The sequence below is a fragment of the Ornithodoros turicata genome, unplaced genomic scaffold, assembly GCF_037126465.1.
Source record: "Ornithodoros turicata isolate Travis unplaced genomic scaffold, ASM3712646v1 Chromosome58, whole genome shotgun sequence".
NCBI classification, from domain to species: domain Eukaryota; kingdom Metazoa; phylum Arthropoda; class Arachnida; order Ixodida; family Argasidae; genus Ornithodoros; species Ornithodoros turicata.
The window spans coordinates 4,887-24,137 of NW_026999385.1; the positions used below are offsets into that span (position 1 = coordinate 4,887).

Below are 19,251 nucleotides of genomic sequence, written 5' to 3' on the forward strand. Positions count from 1 at the left end.
CTCGCATGGGGGCTTCGCAGCGTCTGCAAGGCCACGGCATGCTCGCGACGTTTTTGACGCTGAGTAAAACTTCCATATCGGCGCATTGAAGTCACGAGAGAAAACCAGATCGGAATCAGACTTGAGTCGAAACCAAGATGGAAGAGTCAAACCAGCGGGCAAGGAGAACGAGCGCGGCAGTTCCGGTGGAGGTCCGGAGGAGGATCGGGACCAGCGGGCACACGAGTGTCTGGTATCCAGATTCAACAGACAGGTTCGTCGCCCAAGTTGTTTTCGACCTGCGCTAACGACGGGGCATACCGGAGTGGAGGCTGGAAGCATCAGATGCCGGGACCGAACGACAAGGGACACGCGACGACAACAAGCGGGAAAACAACAGACGAGGGGCGGCAGCGGTACTCCCAGGGACCCAGACTGTGAGAGGACAGTAGGCTCACCACCGTTGTCCACCGTCACTGCTGGCACTGGAGTAGGGTAGCTACCAAGGAGCGGAAGCCGGTGTCATGCAGTATCGACGATAGCAGCAACCAAACATTGAGCCAGGAGAGCCCGTACGTCACTGTTGAAGTCATCACCAGTCCATCCTCTACACCTCCGTCTGAGGCCTGAGAAAGCACTACGGTGCCGTGCGGTCCTCGTGACGTCAGGGTCAGCCAGTTAGTCAGCCACTCCTTATTTCTCTGGGGACTCAAAGTGCGTGGGAATTCCACTCTAAAAGTGTCTTATACTTGTGTTATATCTACCTGGAAAATAATTAAGAAAGCTGTACGCAAACGTGCTGAATGACTCGCACAAATGACAGACCGGTAGTTGTGTTGACCTGCACCCAATGCGTGAACGTCTTTTACTCATAGGGTAAGTCCCATGAGCACTGTGTGACATGTCTAGATTGCAGCAACTTAATTTCAACAACAAAAAATTCAGTCCCCTGCTTGGCCCCCATGGGTGCGCCTTCTGAATGGCGGAACACTTTTTTCCAGCCCGTCTCCCACATCCATTGTGTATCCAGGGTCATCGAAGCAAGATCAGATGACGGGAAAAAAGAGCTACATGTTACCCCTGACCTCACCCTCAAGCTCGAACCTGCCTCTGTTCTTGGAGAAACGCTCACCGTTATAACTGATGACAGCAACGATATTCACAGTGAAACAGTAAGCGCGACAGCTCCCGTGGCATTAGGGGTTAGGATGATCGCTTTCCAAGCCGAGACTGAGACGTGACGCGGGTTCGAATCGCCGCACCGGGCGTGCTGTAGGAGGTTTTCCCTGGGTTGTAGGGTGCCGACGGGTCGGAAGAAGAAGACGCGAAGAAGAAGTTAGTTTGAACTCGGGTAAGGGCCTGGAATAAAAACTAAGGGTCTTGTGTGGGGCATATTACATGGGTTTTCTGGCAGATTTTCCAGGTGAATGTCGGCACAGATCCCCCTGAAGCCGGTTCAGGACGCATATTGAATCCCCTGACCCCTACTGCTTCATACTGTACTCTCTCCATCTGCCCACGTCTATACGCCGCTCATATAGCCACGGTTGTTGACGGCACGGAATTGAAACAAAATCAGTAAGCGCATTATGCTCGCTGTGCAAGTTTAGGCCATGAGGCCATCATTAAAGAGCAGAGATCTCAAATCATAGCAACAGCTGCTTGGCAGCTGCTCATGCAGGACTCGTAACAGCTGCTCTTTTGATGCCCAACCTGTTGATTAACAACTCATCCAATGTACAGCTGTAGTGATTACGAATAAATGGCGGAGAGAGAGAGAGATACATGATGACGATGATATCGTGACGATGACATCTTTCAGATCGTTTACGTGACCAGCTCTTAAAGGGACTATCACGCTAGAGACGTGAGAGACCCATACGGTAATGTTCGGCACGCTTCACAGTCTACTTGCCAAGTTTCTCATACGGGGACGGCTTACATGTTAAATATATGAGTTTTAAAGATTCACGCTCGCTCTGAACCTAATTAAGCCCCCGCGATAGTAACATCATGATGACAACACCGCACCAGATGGTGCGGGTGTAAGTTTCATGACCGGCAACGCGCGACTGCGAGACGTACGGCACGCGACATGGTTGTCTGAAATCGCCTGTCAGTAGTTCTGGAGCCCATATTTCCTTGATTACCATAGAAAATGTTGTTCCAGCATTGTATTTAAAGGTCGACGATATGCTACACGTGCTTCTTACTCGAAATAAATGATCTTGCAACACCTCGAGATTTGAGATAGGATAAACCACGAGCCGCTGATTTCAGACAACCGTATCGCAAGCAGTGCATTTATGAATGGTGCACATTGATTATTATTACTTCCCACGAGCAACTCGCAGCGTAGAAGGAAATGAGGTCATGAGCTGGTTAATCCACATTTGTATTCCCGCTGTTGCACGAGATCTTCGTCGCACGCGGTTCTCCCAGCTACTTCGTGTGCAAAACGCTTAGGAAAACGGGCGCTTTTTGTCGTAATTGTACCTTAAGTGTAAATCTACTCCGAATTTAAATTTTTTGTCGTAACTGTGATGCATTCACTAGCATAGAGTTACATTTCGCATGCCGCCATACATGAATTTAATACCGATGTGCCAGAACTCACTTTCTCTTTGTACACCTGGTGCAGGATTCAGTACACGTATCTTCTGTTTAAAGCAGTGTAAAGCAGTAGACAAGCATGATATGCCGGTGCTGTGAGTAGAGACTTTGTTGCTTCTAAATACCACATGCGGAACCATACGACCGATAACGCGTTATAAATATTTTTAATTTGCCACGAAAAATGCGGCGTAGTGGAGCGGTGCGACGCTTGGTGTCAAACAACCCCCCTGTACAGCAGGCAACACTGAAAATTGGTATTACACACTATTGCATCGGAACTTCGTTATTTTAGTAACCATATTATTAGTTCCCTCTTTACCTATGTATTTTGAAACCCCTGTTAACAGTGTTTTTTTGCGAAGTAACCCAGCGCTGGCCGATGTTCGATGGATGCTCTCCCTATACTTCTCTGCTGCGCCTGCGCGCTCCTTCTGTTCGCGGCCTCTTTATAACGAACAAACTCTCTCTGTGAACCTCTGTGAACAAACAAGTCCCGACGCTGTCTGGGCTTCTTGAACGTCTGACACATTTTTTTCAACGGTTCAGCATTTCATTTTAGTTCGCTTATCCGTTTATCCTCAGATGTGGATCGTTGTGTGGATAGCAGGGGCGGATTTTATGGTGGATTGTCGTGGATTGTTATGTCGGGCCCAGTGTTATACGCATGCAATGTGGTTGCCGCCGTATGTGGCAGGAGTACGGATTCATTTCGAATACCTAGTACAGTGTTGCCCGTAATCTTTAATTGTAATTTTCTAATTAATTGCACCGTCGATTGGAATGAAACTTGCGCAGTTTTTGTCCAGGTGGCTTGAACTATCGAATAGCCACACTAAATGACATTTGATCGGTGCTGCTTTACAGTACCTTTAAGGAAGGGATCCCGAAGATAATTTTCATCTTGGTGTCCCGTGGGAGTGCGACAGTGTTAAATGTACTGGATTTGGGGCTGGTTTCAGCTTTTGCGAACAGGTATTTTGCGTGTGTTTTGCAATATATTCCCTATTTTTCTGTTTTTCTCTTTTCTTTTTTTCTTTTTTCTTTTTTTTTTTTTGTTTTGAGGGGGACCTCCGGGTCAAATCCCTAGCTTAACGCTTTCAGCAGCATGCTTATGCTGAAGTAACTTGGCACTGTTAAGCATGGAACTGAAAATGGAACAGATAATGTATAAGTCGGTGTTGTTCAAGACGTCAGTAGTGGTCAATGCACACTGCAGACTAGAATCCGACTTTCCTTTCAGTTCCCAAAACTGTAGCATTGCGATTGGCATGCATGACAAGAAATAAGGAATGAAGTGTTACTGAAACGTCGTTACTTCGATAAGCTCACTGGCACTCAATCAGGATAAGAGCCTCGGAACCTTCGGAACCCCATAGTGTCCCTCCAGCAGAGCGTCCCCGACTCCCTCTTTGCACTCACATAGACAAAAGTTTCATGCTTGACAGGTACGCAGATAAAACTTTCTCAGCTCCAGCTTCTGCAACAAATAGCGCGCGATTCCGAAAACATCGCGTGCGGCGACTTTCGATTACAGAGGTTCAAACATACCCTTACCTCCATACCCTTCAACTGTGGCTTTTCAGCATGATCTGCATCGGCAAAAATGCAAGCAAGGGGTAAACAGTATTTCATTTTTGGGTGTTATCCTGAGTGATCATGAAATTATCCAGTCCATCCCAACGTACACGATAGTAAGAACCTTTCACCACCAACCGACACAACAGAAATTCGAATATTCTTGCTCAACTGCTACAACTCAACTACAGGAATATGCCAGGACAAACAGGTAGTGATCACTACTGACGAGCCGGAGGTTGAGAAGCTGTGTCTCTGTTCTTCCCTGTCTTGTAGCTCGAGAAAATATCAGCCATGCAAAGTGGGCTAAGAGAGATGGATGACAGAGAAAGAAGCAGAAAGGGAACTTCTATCAACGTCATGCATTCTGCACATCGTTTTCCTTCTCTTGCTTCAAAATATACTAGGTGAAAAGTCATCGGTAAATACGACGACTTTATCTTGCCAGTCTGAGTTCCGACGCGTACAATCGCGTTCCACGCGATTGTACGTTCCTGCATCTACGAACACGTCCGGCGATAACCCAGAAGTATGCTAATTCTTATATGTATGTTAATACAAGTCATTTCACAAGCCGACCACAAACTCTCCTCGACCTGCGGACACCGTCTCACCCGCCCGCCTGTCACCAAGGGCCCTCCAGCCGCTCTCTGATTGGCCTTGTCCAAGTGACGTTTTCTCCTATTCCCAGAGAGTGAATTCCGGCATACTCTCATCGCCCGTCTTCTGCTCTTGCCATATATTACCTGAAATTGCACAGAAACTACTCTATTTCTCCGCGTCGTAATTTTTGGCGTTATTGTCTGTGATGAACGAGAAGTAAAACAGCACTGTAGTTTCCGAATCGACTGCCACGGGTGCGACAGTCGCTTTATGAAATTTCATATAACGTTTTGGCGTCACGTAGCATAGCGTGTTCGAAAGCAGAGAGGCAGGAAGCCTTGCCGAGCAAGTCACGAGGTGTACGGCTCCTTAAATTTCGTCCCAACACCTCAAACCACGCTCGATCACAAGCGACGGCCGTCAATGTCGTCTGCCAGAGGTTCTTCAGTTATTTCACAACTGCCTACTGTTGAAGTACTGCAACCTAGTGCTAAAACTTGATCACCGTCATCCGTCAAACGGTGTCATTTTATTCCTCGTTGACCACCAACCACGGTACAGAAAATTCAACGTGAAATAGTGGAACGCACGACAAGAGCAGCCGCCTGATCCTGAGAGTATACCGGAACTCCCTCTCCGGAAAATGGTGAAAACCAAGGTTTTACACCAGTCACAGCACGGCCTTGAGGAAAGGGATGCCAAAAACTCGAAAGTGAAAACGAAACTCGCAAAAGGACAGTCTTTCTCTTCTGTATGCCGCCCTCTCACTCATCCTGTGAGGGGGCGACGTTTCGCTGATGCCGTTGCCGCTGGAGCCTCCGCAGCTGCGAAAGCAGCGCAGATCTTTAAAATTCCTTCATGTAATATCTAAGCACTTTTCGGACGAAAAATGTGCTGAATATATCGTCGGCTGATGCTGTACATAGTGAATCTTTTTCATTGACGGTTTCTGGATGCGAACGCCCCTCTAGAACAATTAACGTCACCAAAGATAAATATATGCCTGAAACCTCGCGAACCTCTCCAACATAGAGAGCTCCCCACCCCTCGAATTTTCCACCTGTTCCGTCATTAGTGCGCATGGCATATCGTCCGAGGAAAAAATAGTGTATTTTCATGTGGGCATTCGTTCCTTCCTGAGTTTCTTGTTTTTTTTAACTTTTGTATTTCGTGTTAGCGGCGCGAACCAACTGTGTCTATGAGCGGCGTACAAATGTCGATTGATGGAGAGAAGACAGCAGGAACGAGCGGGGGACACGGGTTTAGTGTGCGCCCTGGACCGCCTTCAGAGAGGATTTTGCTGACATTCATTCGAGAAGTCCGCGGGAAAACTCAGGGAGAACCTCAGACAGCGCAGCCGGTGCCGGGATTGGAACCCGTGTCGCTTCTCAGTCTCGGCGTGGAAGGCGATCATACGATCTTGTTCGTTTTGGTTGCCTTTTGATATGTTCTCGATTTGATGCAGCGTGTAGTCGCTGGAAAAGCGTCGTTTTTGTATTCTAACAGGGTCAATGGACAATAGTACGACTCCTCCTTGTTTCGTTTCCTGCAACGTAAAGTCCGAACGCGAATGATACGAATGCCTTTTCCGATTTTGTTTGCCGAGGAAGGTAACTATGTGGGGACGGTAAACATTGCCTCCAAAACCCTGTGTCAGAGATTTCCAGCGCACGTCAAAAGAATCCCTGGTGGTCCAAATTATCCGTAGTGCTACCCCACAGCGTGTCGCCATAAAATAGGCTGATTCACGTTACATGTAAACCTACTCCCCCGCTTTCGTCTGCCTTCGGCAGATTGTTAGCCTTCGGCCTCCGTATGCCTTCGGCAAGACGACGCACGATGTGCACGATGAAATAATGACACGGTTACTTGAACCGCCACCATATTATTCCAAGTGCACGTGCAATGAAATAATATTGCATGGTCGGGGTTAAAGGGACTATGAAATTTCCCGAACCCTCCATATTTTCTGTGCTGGAAACTGTTCTTCCCGCCGAGTAACTAATGTGCCAGAAATTTTTCCGGGCAAAATCGCTCCATTCTGTGAAGAGCGCGCGCTTGAAGTGTCCCTTCCGCTTTCCTCCTTTCCCGCGCGCGTTCTCCTGCAGATCGGGTAATTGTACGGGCTCTCTTTTTGGCCCCCGTTACGTCACTGGCGTTGCGTAATGGGCGTTGGCCCCTGCTCATCGTACCTACAAGGTCACGAGGTCTCTGGTCGCGCCTGAGGGCTGAAGTTTCTCTTCGTTCGTTGAAGGCGTTCGGATAATTCGCGATATTGAACAGCTTTTCGTGTGTGAATCGTTTGCTACACTTGCACTGGCAGGTATGACATGTGAGCTGTACTTTTTCAATGAATGAAATCGTCTTCTGCTCGGCGGCTGTTCACAACAAGGAACCCAAGCACCCATCTCCGTGGCTATGAGGTTTTTGCTGACGCGAGACGTGGGCCTCTAGCTATTAACCGCAACGTTGTATTGGTTGTATCGCCGTCACAAGTGGAAAGTGTCTGGTGGTTGCTTGGCGTTGCAGTTATATTTACATGTTTGCAATGTGACAACAAGTGCTTTGTGAAGTACGACTGCGATATTTGGAAGATGTCCCCCTTTGTTGCTCGATTTGTTTGCACGAGTTGTCGTAGAAAACTGGGTGGCCTAATGTTTCCTTTTACTTTGTTTCAACCCGTGTTCTTCGTCATCATTACTATTATTCTTCAAAGCAGCTTCACGCCTTCAAGCGATTCTGATTTACTCTACGTTGCTTGGTCTACAGACGGGACGGGCTGGCTGTATTTCCTTCCTTCCCTAAGGACTTGTTGTTTGCCTAAAAATATGTTTCACGCAAGAATTTATGTTTTATGAGGTATTCAATGTCCAGCTCGTCGTAAATCTGAACATTTAGCATTAGCACCCACCATGCCTACAGAAGGTCAACTGCAGCGTATTCTGCAAGAGTATTCTGCACATCGTACATATTTCTGATAACTGTTTGTTGTTTGACATCGTCTCAGCATGTCGGCGAAAAGCACAGGATGCGACTGCGATAGACTGCGACCATCGCGCAGAAGCTGGCGTCATGGAGATTTCCATTCCCGATGTATGCATACGAGCGCGCATGCTCCCGGCTGGACCACGACACGTCACGATGACGTGTGGCGGACACGGCCGTGGTCCCGAGAAAGTTGCTCACTGTGTTTCCGCGCGGCAGCTTGCCACGTAGCGCCGTTCGGCGCCAGCAGCACTCCCCTCACCGCTTCGTTTAAATTCGCTCCCGAGAATACTACTTGCATGACGAAGGTAAAATTTTGGTTCTAGCCTTAGAAAGATGTTTTCTCTGCGGCCCCTGGCCGCATCCAGCTCACCGACGCTCTGTCCTCAAGGCTCTCTTCGCCTTTTTTGGACGCCACAGGACTCCGATCCTCATTGTAACGGGACCCATTCCTTCATTCTCTGCTTCACCTCCAGCAATGGGGTAGAGTATCGCCCCCGGTGATGAAACTCCCCACCCATCATCCTGAAATAAAGTTGTTCTTGTTGTTTGTTTTCATTCTGATGAAAGCGAAAAAAATCATTTCATAGTCCCTTTAACATCGTCAACCTCTCCAGTGATGTAGCAGATGGAGGAATATGCAGAAAATAGAGAGAGGTTAGTGAGTGGGCGAAGCTCTATTGGAGCTGAACGCCACCTTTCGACAATCATGTAACAAGTCGACAGTATACGAGAAATAGCACACAAACGTGATATATGACTAAGTACGATAAGAATTAACCCTGATGATTTATGTGTATACGAGCAGCGGAACAAATCATAAGGCTTTTTTGAGTGTTTTATCGTTAGGACAATCATATCCACGTATGAGCCTTATGTTCGCGAAACGCCTAGCTGTCCATCTTCTTACGGCTAGGTGACAACCCGTCCGATTAAGAAGCACTTGTACCAGGATCCCCAACAAATGGCTTCGGTGTATCTCAAAGACTCGCCTTCCGGTGTCCTAGCGGTGAGTGGGAATTCCGTCCTGTGTCGGCCCGAGAAAGAAATCAAAATGCACGTCTTGCTGCTGTCTAAGCAGGAAGGCATCCTGGGAGACGAGCTACGGATTGAGCCTCTGAGTGGACCCTCAGAACGGCGGGATGGAGCGATCCCTCACAGAGTATATACCATTGATAACTCTGAAAAGTATTACGGAGATGTCGGTAAGCACGAGTTTCTATTGTTACAGGCCAAGTCACTCGCTCGAATGCTGAAATGTGTGGCAGGCCACATATTTATAGTTGCGCAATGTATGCCATGCAGTGCGATGTGCTAGCGAAAAGTACTATCTGAAAGCCTGCGCCATTATCCGACGCTGAAATTTTGTGGAGAATTTCCCGGGGTGATTGCTAGTTACCACCGTTAGGCACAACTTCTGCCTTTTTGCCGTCGCTGACATTTATGACGCGCGAAGAACAGTCTCGGTCATCGACCAGACTTCGGCCCTCACTGTGAGGCGACTCATTATTTCATTCAACCACATTACGGCCAGCAGTGGGGTAAAGTATCGGCCCTGGCGATGAAACCCTCAACATTCATCATTAAATGCACTTGTTATTTTTACTTGTTGGTGGAGTTGAGAATATTTACAGGTAGGCAAACGAGACGAGATGAGCTCCATCTAGGGAAAAACACAACACATAGAGCCTGAATTACTTGTTGAGAATGTTGTTGCGCGGGGAACAGGCCAGGAAGTTTTGCATTGCAGAAAGTATGGAAAACGGGCCGTGAAGAGGGTTACACCTACGCAAGTGCGTCTCACACATTTTATGTTGACCATGCCGTAATTCAGCCCCGCTATTTCAGAATGGGAGCTGTTTCATACATTTTCTATTAATTTCTCTAGGGGAGGATAACATCCGGACGCGCTTGTATTATTCATATTAAGTCTATTCTGTGATATTTGCAATACAAATATTTCGCAAAATTGGTTTCTGGAACGCTATACTAGCTCGTTCAGTTCGTTCCTGTGCCAGAAGCTCAGAGTAGCAGTTGTGCCATAGAACTTTTCTGACTTCCGACTCCCGGTGGGAGGGGGGGTAACGTTGAGAAGACGAGCGGTCCACCTGCCACAGAGCCGGCCATGCCCCCACCATAGAACTTTGCGACGTAGTCGAAGACCAGTATTTTGCTTAGCCCGCAGGAAGTTCGTACGCAGTCACACGTAAACGGCCTTAGGTACTAGGTTTGCCGTTGTGTGCGCCTGGATCACATGCATACATAGATGTCCAGCACATTACTAGGCAGTGTATTTGTGTTTGTATTTGTAAGTTATGCTTGATTACCGATCTGTGATGCCCCTTCTCACATGAAGTGTTATGCGTTTTTGTTTTCAGTTCAAGCTGAGGGTGCAGAATCTGGCCCATTTCTGACAGGTAATCTATAGTGTGAAACGTACTCTGCGATCCTTTTCTTACTATTGCAGTATTTACTTTCGTTGAACTCTTTTAGCCGTTTCTTTCTTCCTTTTTGCACGTTATCTTTCTTCCTACGAACAAAATGCACAGGAACGAACGCGTACATTTGATATCATTTTTTGCAAACGTGACAGGCTCTCAGTGGTAACATGGAAATAACCTGCGTTGGCTCCAGCAGATGTTAGCAACAAAATTGTAGTATCCAATTAAAATCAAAGGACAAACATGCGCACAGCGTTAGGCTACATGCAGCGCGCTTTCTTCTAAACCTTGTCCACAGCATTGATTGTTTTCGTTTGTGCTGAAACCGTGTACTGGAAGATGCCTCATCTACCATAGAGAGAGAGAGAGCAATGCGTAGTTACGCTTTGGGGAAAATTGTTGATACATGCTACATACCAGAAGTTTATCCATTTCAAACTGATTCAATAAACAATTGAAATGACCGTGGTAGAGCACATGTACTGTCGATCCAGTTCTCGCGTAAAACAAATAACCATCTCGTGTACTCATACAGAGCGCATACTTGAAGCAGTGCCGTCGCAACTGCACAAACACAACTTCAACAAATTCGAAGCAGACATTTCTCGAAAGTAACTCTTCTGAGGCTGAAACACACAAAGAGATAAACACAATATGATCATCGGGACGCCTAGGAACATGACAGATTGAAAATATGGCAGTCCGTCTAAAAAACCAGAAGCCCCTTGGTAAGTCGTTGAAATGCCGTGTGTCAACGTAGCGTAGTGGTTATCGGACTCCATCGGCGATCGAGACACACGTGGTTGAATTCCCGCCGCTGTCTGGCATTTTCGTCGACTGACTGCCGTGTTTCAATCTCAGACATATGCTGTTTGTGCGAAATCCTTGTTCGTGGCGAGCGACGGGTGAATGTAAATTCTGGATTCAATTATTTGACGATATTCAATCACTAATTAGTCGTGGTCAATAAATTTTCAACTGAGAAGGAATGAAACGCAGACGTTCGAGAAAGCTACGGGTTACACTTTACGCTAAGGAGATGTGATTCACTACCTAATAAATGCTCCATGCCACTGCAAAGAGATGTCCATCTCCCCGTGGAGAGAATATCTTGGGCGATAGAGTAGTAGGCAGTGGGCGAGGTGTGTGATGTGTCTCCTCCTACATTTTTTGCATAGGCGGCGGTCGACGCATAGAAGCAGTAAAGGACTAGAGGAGGACATAGGCTACCCTTAGCAGAAAGGCCCTTCTAACCTCCACAGAACGGTGTTCTCTTCTCGTCGCCTGACAATTTGCGGATGTTCAACTAAGTCACTTTCCTATCAAGAAAAAGTCCACTGCGGATAAACAGACAGTCTTGCGTGGATCCATTACTCCCGAGCGACTCGGAGGTGACCCGCGTTCGAATCATGGCACCGGCTCTGCTGTGTGGGTGTTTTCCCTGGGTATAAAGTTGGCCCAGGACCCCCCCCCCCATCCCACCGGGTCACATGGCGCCACGGATGCAGGCACATCGCTACTTCTATTAGATATGGGGAGGTGCTAACAATAACGGTTCAAGTTTGTGGGTTTCAGAGATATGCTGCCTACGAAACGATAAGCAAATTGCTGTATTCGCTTGGAGTGGCTTATATCGCGTTGCTGATTGTTTACTTGAGAGTTTCGTTTATCGTATCGCTTGCCATCTACTGAAAGTATACCTCATAAAACGTGACCAACCGAACTATAGCGCATCTTCGCATAGGCGCATTAGCCATAGCGCGTAACATGGAGTCACGTCCAAGGAAGATGCTACACATGCCTTGTAACGTCTCCCACTCTATGTTGTCTTCTTCACAATAACACTACACTACCTCGTACCCAGTGCAAAAAAATAAAAAATAAACACTCAGCTGAATGTCGAACATTAACAGAATGTATTTTCCTGAATGTATGTACTTGGTACCATAGCCTATTTCCCCAAGCGCAAGATAGTTTGCCGTTGTGTTCTAGTCGCTACAAACATTTGTGCGACAGTCGGCACGCAGATATACAACCCTTCCCAGACCCGAGTATGTTCCACGTCTGTCTTGGTACAACACAGCTAGCAGCTACTGTGCTAAGAAAATGTACTTACTATAATTCCGTATGTTTCTCATCTTTCCAGAGAGGTCCGGTGAAATTCCCGATGCAGTTTACTTAAACATTAGCATCGTAGTCGATTCTGTGATACATCACGGACTTGAAAGGATGAAGAAAAGCTCTCTCGAATATGTAGCGATCCTTATGAATGCGGTAAGCTCCGAATGTTCCAAAGTTTAGCAGTAATATCGAGTACAAACTATTATTTCTTATGCGCTGCAGGTGAATCTAAGATATGCAGAATTCACAGAGCCTGGGTTTCAGATTAAACTTGACGTCGTCCAACTTCTGTCTGTAGGTACATTAGCATCCTTTGTATGCATTCAGGTGTGCAACAGTTCCATTCTTCCTCTCTCGTCCTTCACGGTGCTTTAGATGACACAGGAGCGTGACGTCTTGGGCATCGTTGGATCAGTCCTCTTTCACCCAAATGTGCTGCCAAAGCTGGTTAACTTCACTGATTCGCCCCAGTTCTCTAATTCTGCGGCAGTGTTTCTGTTGACAGGGTAAGTGCTCACCGCGAGTTGCGAAGGAAACACGGAAAGGAATGAATATCATTGAGAGCGAGAGTCACCGGCATATTGTCAGTAGTAATCATTCAACCCAAGTTTTACACAGAAAATCCATGGCAAGTATTGCACTTTTTAATTTTTTAAAAATTAAATTTTTTTTAAAATTAATTATTATAATTAATAATTTAAACATTTTTTAAAATTTTTAAGATTTGTAAATTGGGCAAAATCTAACTCAGTGCAATACTTGTCGTGGATTTTCTATGTAAAACTCGGGTTGTAGGAAAAAAAAACTAGATAGAAAGGAAGCAGACATGCAGTGGGAAATAATTTATTTGAAAATCAACGACGCCATCTTGAAGAAATCACGCCGGTGCGGGCGACTGGGGCACGACGGTTGCAGAGGCAGGTAGCCACCTAGTTCCAAGGCATCACACCAGATGGTGCCAGAATCGTAGCTCTATGCGAGAAAGACAGAGAACAACAAAGTACTAGCGGCACGTAAAAATGGCAGCACTGCTCAACAAGTCGAGGCATGCGAGAGAAAAAGCCTAACCACAGCGTCACAACAGTACGCGGCTAACACAAGGCGGGAACCACTAGCCACACGAAGGTAAATGTGTGTCAACAGGCTTGGTACGGGACACCACTAAACAAGTCTAAACATGCGCGTACAGCGAGAAAAGGCTTAACACGAGCACGGTAAAACGACGCTCAAACACCCGTAAATCACTCACCTTTTTCCCCTGCGACTGCTCATCAGCCAGGCAGAAACTGAGTGCGCGTGGGGACTGAGGAGCAACCGAGCGCACGTCTGCTCTCCGCGACACCCAGCCAGAAACTGAGCGAGCGCGGGGCAGCGTCGCCAACATTCTAGACAAATGATCCGCCAAACTAGCCAACCGATTCCACCAGAATCCGCTAAATTTTGCGAAGAAGCCGCTAAAATCCGCTTAACGCTGAAAAGTGCATGAACCCGTTGAGATTTATGTAATTTCACCTCTGTTTATGGTGTTCTTTAGCGTGCTTCGCATTCTCGTTCATTTCTTCTTCGTCGTACCGGGGAGGTCGTACTCGAAGCAGCTCTTCGCGTGCCGTCTCAAGCCCGTGTCTTGACCATGACCTGGCCCGACCATATCTGGCTTCATTTTATTGCCCAATTTGTCCTTTATCAAGTTCAACTGGCTGAAGGTGCGATGAAGATCATCCTTGAAGTGCGGATAAAGCACGTTCTTCAAGATAGCTGAACATTTGGAGCGATACATCTTGTATTCCTTTGTCTGGAATTTTTGCGCTGTCCGCGAAAGACTTCTTGTAAAGTTCCCTGACATGATCGGCGGTCAGCACTGAACAGTGTTCAGCAATAAAAAGCTCTGTCCTGCCTTCAGCCTCATGCACTGGATTGACTTTCCCCGGGGCGATGCGACTTTCTGTTGACCGGACGTGATGTCCCAATGCCTCTCTGTGCTTTGCACTGTCTCCATGTGCCTTCAGATCTCAGTAGTTCGTACCCAGCACGGACCCACACCAGCACTACACCGAAGAACTAGAACCAGCACTATACCGTTTCGTCCAATCTGTCGCCGTTCCTAACGGTACCTTAGCACTGGGTCCCGAAGCCATTCCTTGCAAAGTTTCTGTTTGTAACTCACTTTTGGCATTTCAACAAACTAGAAGAGTGCACACTGCCACGAACGCTAGTGAAGAAGAGAAACGAAGCCACCTCGCATTGGGAACAGCAATCGGCAGACTTTGTGGGCTACTACAAGAGGGAGCAAGATGACCATACAAACTTTAATTCGTGTTCTGGTGCAAAATATCGGTTTATGTGTCATCATTTCCCCTGGTCAACAATACTGTGCTGGGTGCGAGCAGCATTTAAGGCCTTAGTAGTTAAAGCCTTAATATCGCGCTTAAGGACAGAGCAAAGTCGCTTCTCTCCGGATCGAGATTAACATAACATTAAATGTTGTGGTCTGACCGAGGTACTAGTGGTGTGTTCTCCAAAACAGATCAAAAAGGTTCTTGCACAAAGGAAAGAGAGCGAATCGAAAGTGAGCTTTTTGCGTGCAAACAGCCGTCAGATACCAAATTTCAGGTGACTGGTTTCGGTTCGGAAGTTAGCATACTGTAGGGAATAAATTGATTTTTCAGGCTTTTCAGCCAAAATGCAGCGAAAGTCTGAATCTGCTAGAATCCCCTAAATTCAGCCAGGACCCCGTCAGAAATTCCGCTAGCCGCTAAAGATATTTTTTTCCTGCTAGATACAAGTCTAGTCCGCCAGATCTGGCGGGAAACCCGCTAAATTGGCAACACTGGTGCGGGGACTGTGGAGCAACCGAGCGCACGTCTGCTCTCCGCGACAGCCAGCGAGCAACTGACTAGGACGCCGCTCCGCGGCCGCTACGCATGCGCGCGCGCTCTTAGCGCCCTCTGCGGCGACCACCTGCGAGAGGCTAAGAGAAAAGAGCATTCCTGCGCCCCCTGCAGGCCGTTCTTGTAGCGGCCGCAGGTCGGCGCCACCGGTAGATACGCGCCAAAAATAAACGTTGACGCGCGCTCACGGGCTCGAGTTCCTAGCGAGCCCAGTGCAGTCTGATTCTGTTGCCTCCTAAGCTGTCTGCCTGTCTACTTCTCTCCGCGACAAGCCACATTCTCATTGGTCGTGACGTCATCCTATTGTCTCAGGGCTACCCTGTTTTTTGCCACTAATGCTCCTTTGCACCTGAGGTCCAAGGTCCACCTGAAACAATAGTGCCCCGGTATGACGTCTTCATGCACCTGCGTGGCTCAAGAACGGGTACGCTCTAGACAGGGGACTCAACAAATCAACACAGAGTACGGGTAGCAAGGAGTGCAGAACGATGCGTCTACTCCATCCGACAGCCAGGCACGGAACTGAGTCTTAATGCTTTTTCTCCTCTATAAAGTCATGCATCTGTCCCCCTTGCGGTTGATTTCTGAACTAATTTAATCGCAAAATTATTAAGAATAGCACGATTCCCATTCAGGGCAGCACTATCGACATCGTCAAGACAAGAATGTTCCTTGTCAAAAAAGAAAAACACAAAGCGTCAACAAAGGAAAGCATGCATATTGGGGCATGTCAGGACACGTCAGGACAAATCGCACGACTGTTGGGCAACAGAGGAAAACAAACACTTGAAGCACTCACTATCATCGGACACGTACACTACATTCCCTCATTGTAAATCCGCTCGTCACAAAATCCACCTGCATCGTCGAACACCATTCACCAGTGACGAACCACACATCCACACCCCATCAGAGGCAGACAGAACCCCACCTATGCTACGCTCTTCCACTGTCGACCAACGCAATTGCTAGGAGCAGAATTAACTTGTCTACACCCGCCAGTGTCCAAGAGAGAAGTGAATCCTTGCGCCTCCTGCAGGCCATTCTCATTGGTCGTGACGTCATCCTATTGTCTCAGGACTACACTGTTTTTTTTTCCACTGATGCTCCTCTAGTCAAGGTCAACCTGAAACAATAGTACCGCGGTATGACGTCATCATGCAGGTGCGTGGCTCAAGGACGCTTACGCTCTAGACAGGGGACCTGTTACTTATTGAATCACTATCCGAAGATAATTTCCTGTATTCTACTCTAATGATTGCATAGGGAACTATTGCAGAAGAGCACCATACATGAGAGGAGATTGTAGGAATTAAGCATTTCATTCCCAAAGTCTTACTAAATTAGACTTGCAAAAAAACAAAATATCCTAACACCTTCAATGCCTACATACAACGAGCTAATCGAGACCTGTCCACCCGTTACGAGAGCCAGGCAGCTAACTGAATAATGTCGCTTTGTTCCTCGACTGGATAGAGCCATGCACCTGTCCCCCTTGCGGTTACTCTCTGAACTAAATGAATCGCAAAATTATTAAGAATAGCACTACTCCCATTCAAGGCAGCACTATCGTCAAGAATGTTCCTTGTCAAAAAGAAAAAAAACTACATGTAGAAGGAAAACATGACAGAACAGGTCAGGGCATGTCAGCGCATGTTTGTCAGACAACAAGGGGGGAAAAAGCAAAGTGAAACACTTGAACAAAGCAAAAAACCAACATCAAACTATTTCTAAGCACACGCACTCCTCTTATTCAAAAACAGTGCTCATCATAAATCTGTCCAGGACAATACATACCATTTTTCTATAGCTACACTTTTTTCCAGTAACGGTCAATGCATTGCTTCAGACTGCCTGACGTCATCACATCCTGCCTGAAGAAGACGGCGGCAAAGACAAAGACTCCTATTATTTATTGAATCGCAAGATTATTTCCGTTGTCCGATTCTTAATGACGCGCACTTTTACAATAAAATTCAACAAGAAAAAGCACCGTGTATATTAGCGATTTTCACCCCAAAGGCTTATCACGGTCATTAGAATCACAACACCAGTAAACTACCACTGCTCCTTTAAAATAATAAGTGAGACCACCCAACATCATCACCGGGCTTATGTAATACATGACCATTTCTATGCTCGTATACTCATTGTCTGAGGCTACACCTGCGAGCAAAAAGGCGCGAAAGCCGGGGGGCAAAGTTCCATTCGCGTTCGACGGAGGACTAGACAGAACGCCTTTACGGGAACATGATGGTACTCCCACCATATTAATGATTATTGCATTGCAGTTTAGAAAAACTACTACAAAACTATAATTTTAGAAGCCTATTAAAATTCTACTTTCTATAGAAACTATAATTGCCCTATTACTCGGACCGCTATTAATGAAGCGCTCCAATTTTTTTATCTCTTCCCATTTCAGCATTGTCATGCAGTGAAGCAGACTCACATCCAAAATAATTAATTTACACTGAGGGTGCCGTGCTTCAGGAATTCCTATCCTGCGCTCAGATGCTAGCATTTCTGCACGAATACCTATAACGGATTACTTCTTCAACATACCAAGCTCCTAACAGCACCTAACAAACAAGCAGAGAAACCCACTTCTCAGCTTTACCATGCGACTTTCTTCTGCAGAAAAGAGTGACTTGAGGAAAGAGCAGCAAAAATTGCGCGCACTTGTGCTTGACTTCAAAAAACTGAAGCATATGCTAATAAACTAAGAAAAAAACACTCATGTCTGGTATCAGATAATTCTTGCATAATGCCACATAGACAGTCGCATTGCCCTTGCGTAAAGAAAGCACAGGACAGGGATACACAAATTTCCTTAAGCGAGCAGGGAAAAGGCTTAAGTCGAACCGCTCAGGAATAATCGGAGAATCACCGCTTATCCCTATACGCGGCTAGCACAACAAGACACTACTGAACAAGTCCAGACATGCGACATTGCATACAAAATACTGCTCATCGGGGAAAAGGTCTAAGCCTGCAACAGAAAATCATAGAGCATACACAACTTCATTTTTCTATTTCGCGTAAACTAAACGCGGTCTGCTTGGAAAACGACGCACAAATTTTCTTGCCGGCGTCGGGCACTCATGAAATACCCTGCCCAAAACAAAGGCTTCACCAGGTTCGCGAGGCAATTCCATTAAAACCGCTCGTCCTATCCTACAGATAGCAATGCAAACGCGACTAATACCCTTATTTTTTAAACCACTATTTCACGCAATAGTACGTAAATGTATCACTCGTGTCACACGAAAAGCCAAACACTTACTTGTCAAGTGGGGTCCCTGGTTCAGAACAGCGCGCGTGCGCGCGCACACACACACGCGGACACACACTCACATTTTCACACTCACAAACACAAAGTCTATTTTCACAACCACATAAATCCATATTATTCTCTAGGTCAATAATTATCCAACCAGCGTCAAAATGGGGAGAACGCACATATGCCTACACAAAACAATAGGTCTTCGTTCCGGATGTAATAGGATATCATCAGTCGAACGACGCAAAGCAAAAAAGAAACACAGCATCGCAGGAATGCATGTTCGCTTTACATCCACCAAGAAAACGGTACCGTGCCTCTGCGCAGCGATCATTATACAGGAGTGAATTCACTTCGTTTTCCTTTCATGTCCTTGCACCCATATATCTTGCAAGCATATTATAGAGCACAACGGGTAAATGTGAACATCATTCGCTACACACTGTAGCTCTCATCATTTTTAAACCAAACCACTTAACATGTGTTCATAGGCCTTCACTAAATAGGTGAGTCGATAAGGATCCAAAATAAAATAAAATAAAATAATCATTCCACCATCGCTGGCTGCAAGTTTGGGTACCCAACAGAGCAGTGTGCTCCCATCAACACGCCTTGGGCTGGATTTCACACACACACCCGAAGCCTTTTTGAATACATGCTGCTGTCGCCGGAATAGAAGATTTATCGCGAGGGTACTACAATGTCAGCTCTGTTGCTGTTTAATTGATAAAACAGTGCGCTCGCTCGGGGTAACGTATCG

At 46.6% G+C, this 19,251-nt stretch overlaps 1 protein-coding gene across 1 annotated transcript in view; it reads left to right on the top strand.

Moving 5' to 3' along the window:
- The first annotated feature begins 1,001 nt into the window (after positions 1 to 1,001).
- LOC135374442 (venom metalloproteinase antarease TserMP_A-like) overlaps positions 1,002 to 19,251 on the top strand; it is a 49,627-nt gene continuing 31,377 nt past the window's right edge. Inside the window, exons 1-7 of the mRNA XM_064607403.1 lie at positions 1,002 to 1,151; positions 8,675 to 8,767; positions 8,840 to 8,963; positions 10,137 to 10,175; positions 12,346 to 12,473; positions 12,543 to 12,614; positions 12,696 to 12,826. Of these exons, the coding sequence (XP_064463473.1) occupies positions 8,723 to 8,767; positions 8,840 to 8,963; positions 10,137 to 10,175; positions 12,346 to 12,473; positions 12,543 to 12,614; positions 12,696 to 12,826 (539 nt within the window). The 5' untranslated portion in view covers positions 1,002 to 1,151; positions 8,675 to 8,722. The remainder of the gene's footprint in view (positions 1,152 to 8,674; positions 8,768 to 8,839; positions 8,964 to 10,136; positions 10,176 to 12,345; positions 12,474 to 12,542; positions 12,615 to 12,695; positions 12,827 to 19,251) is intronic.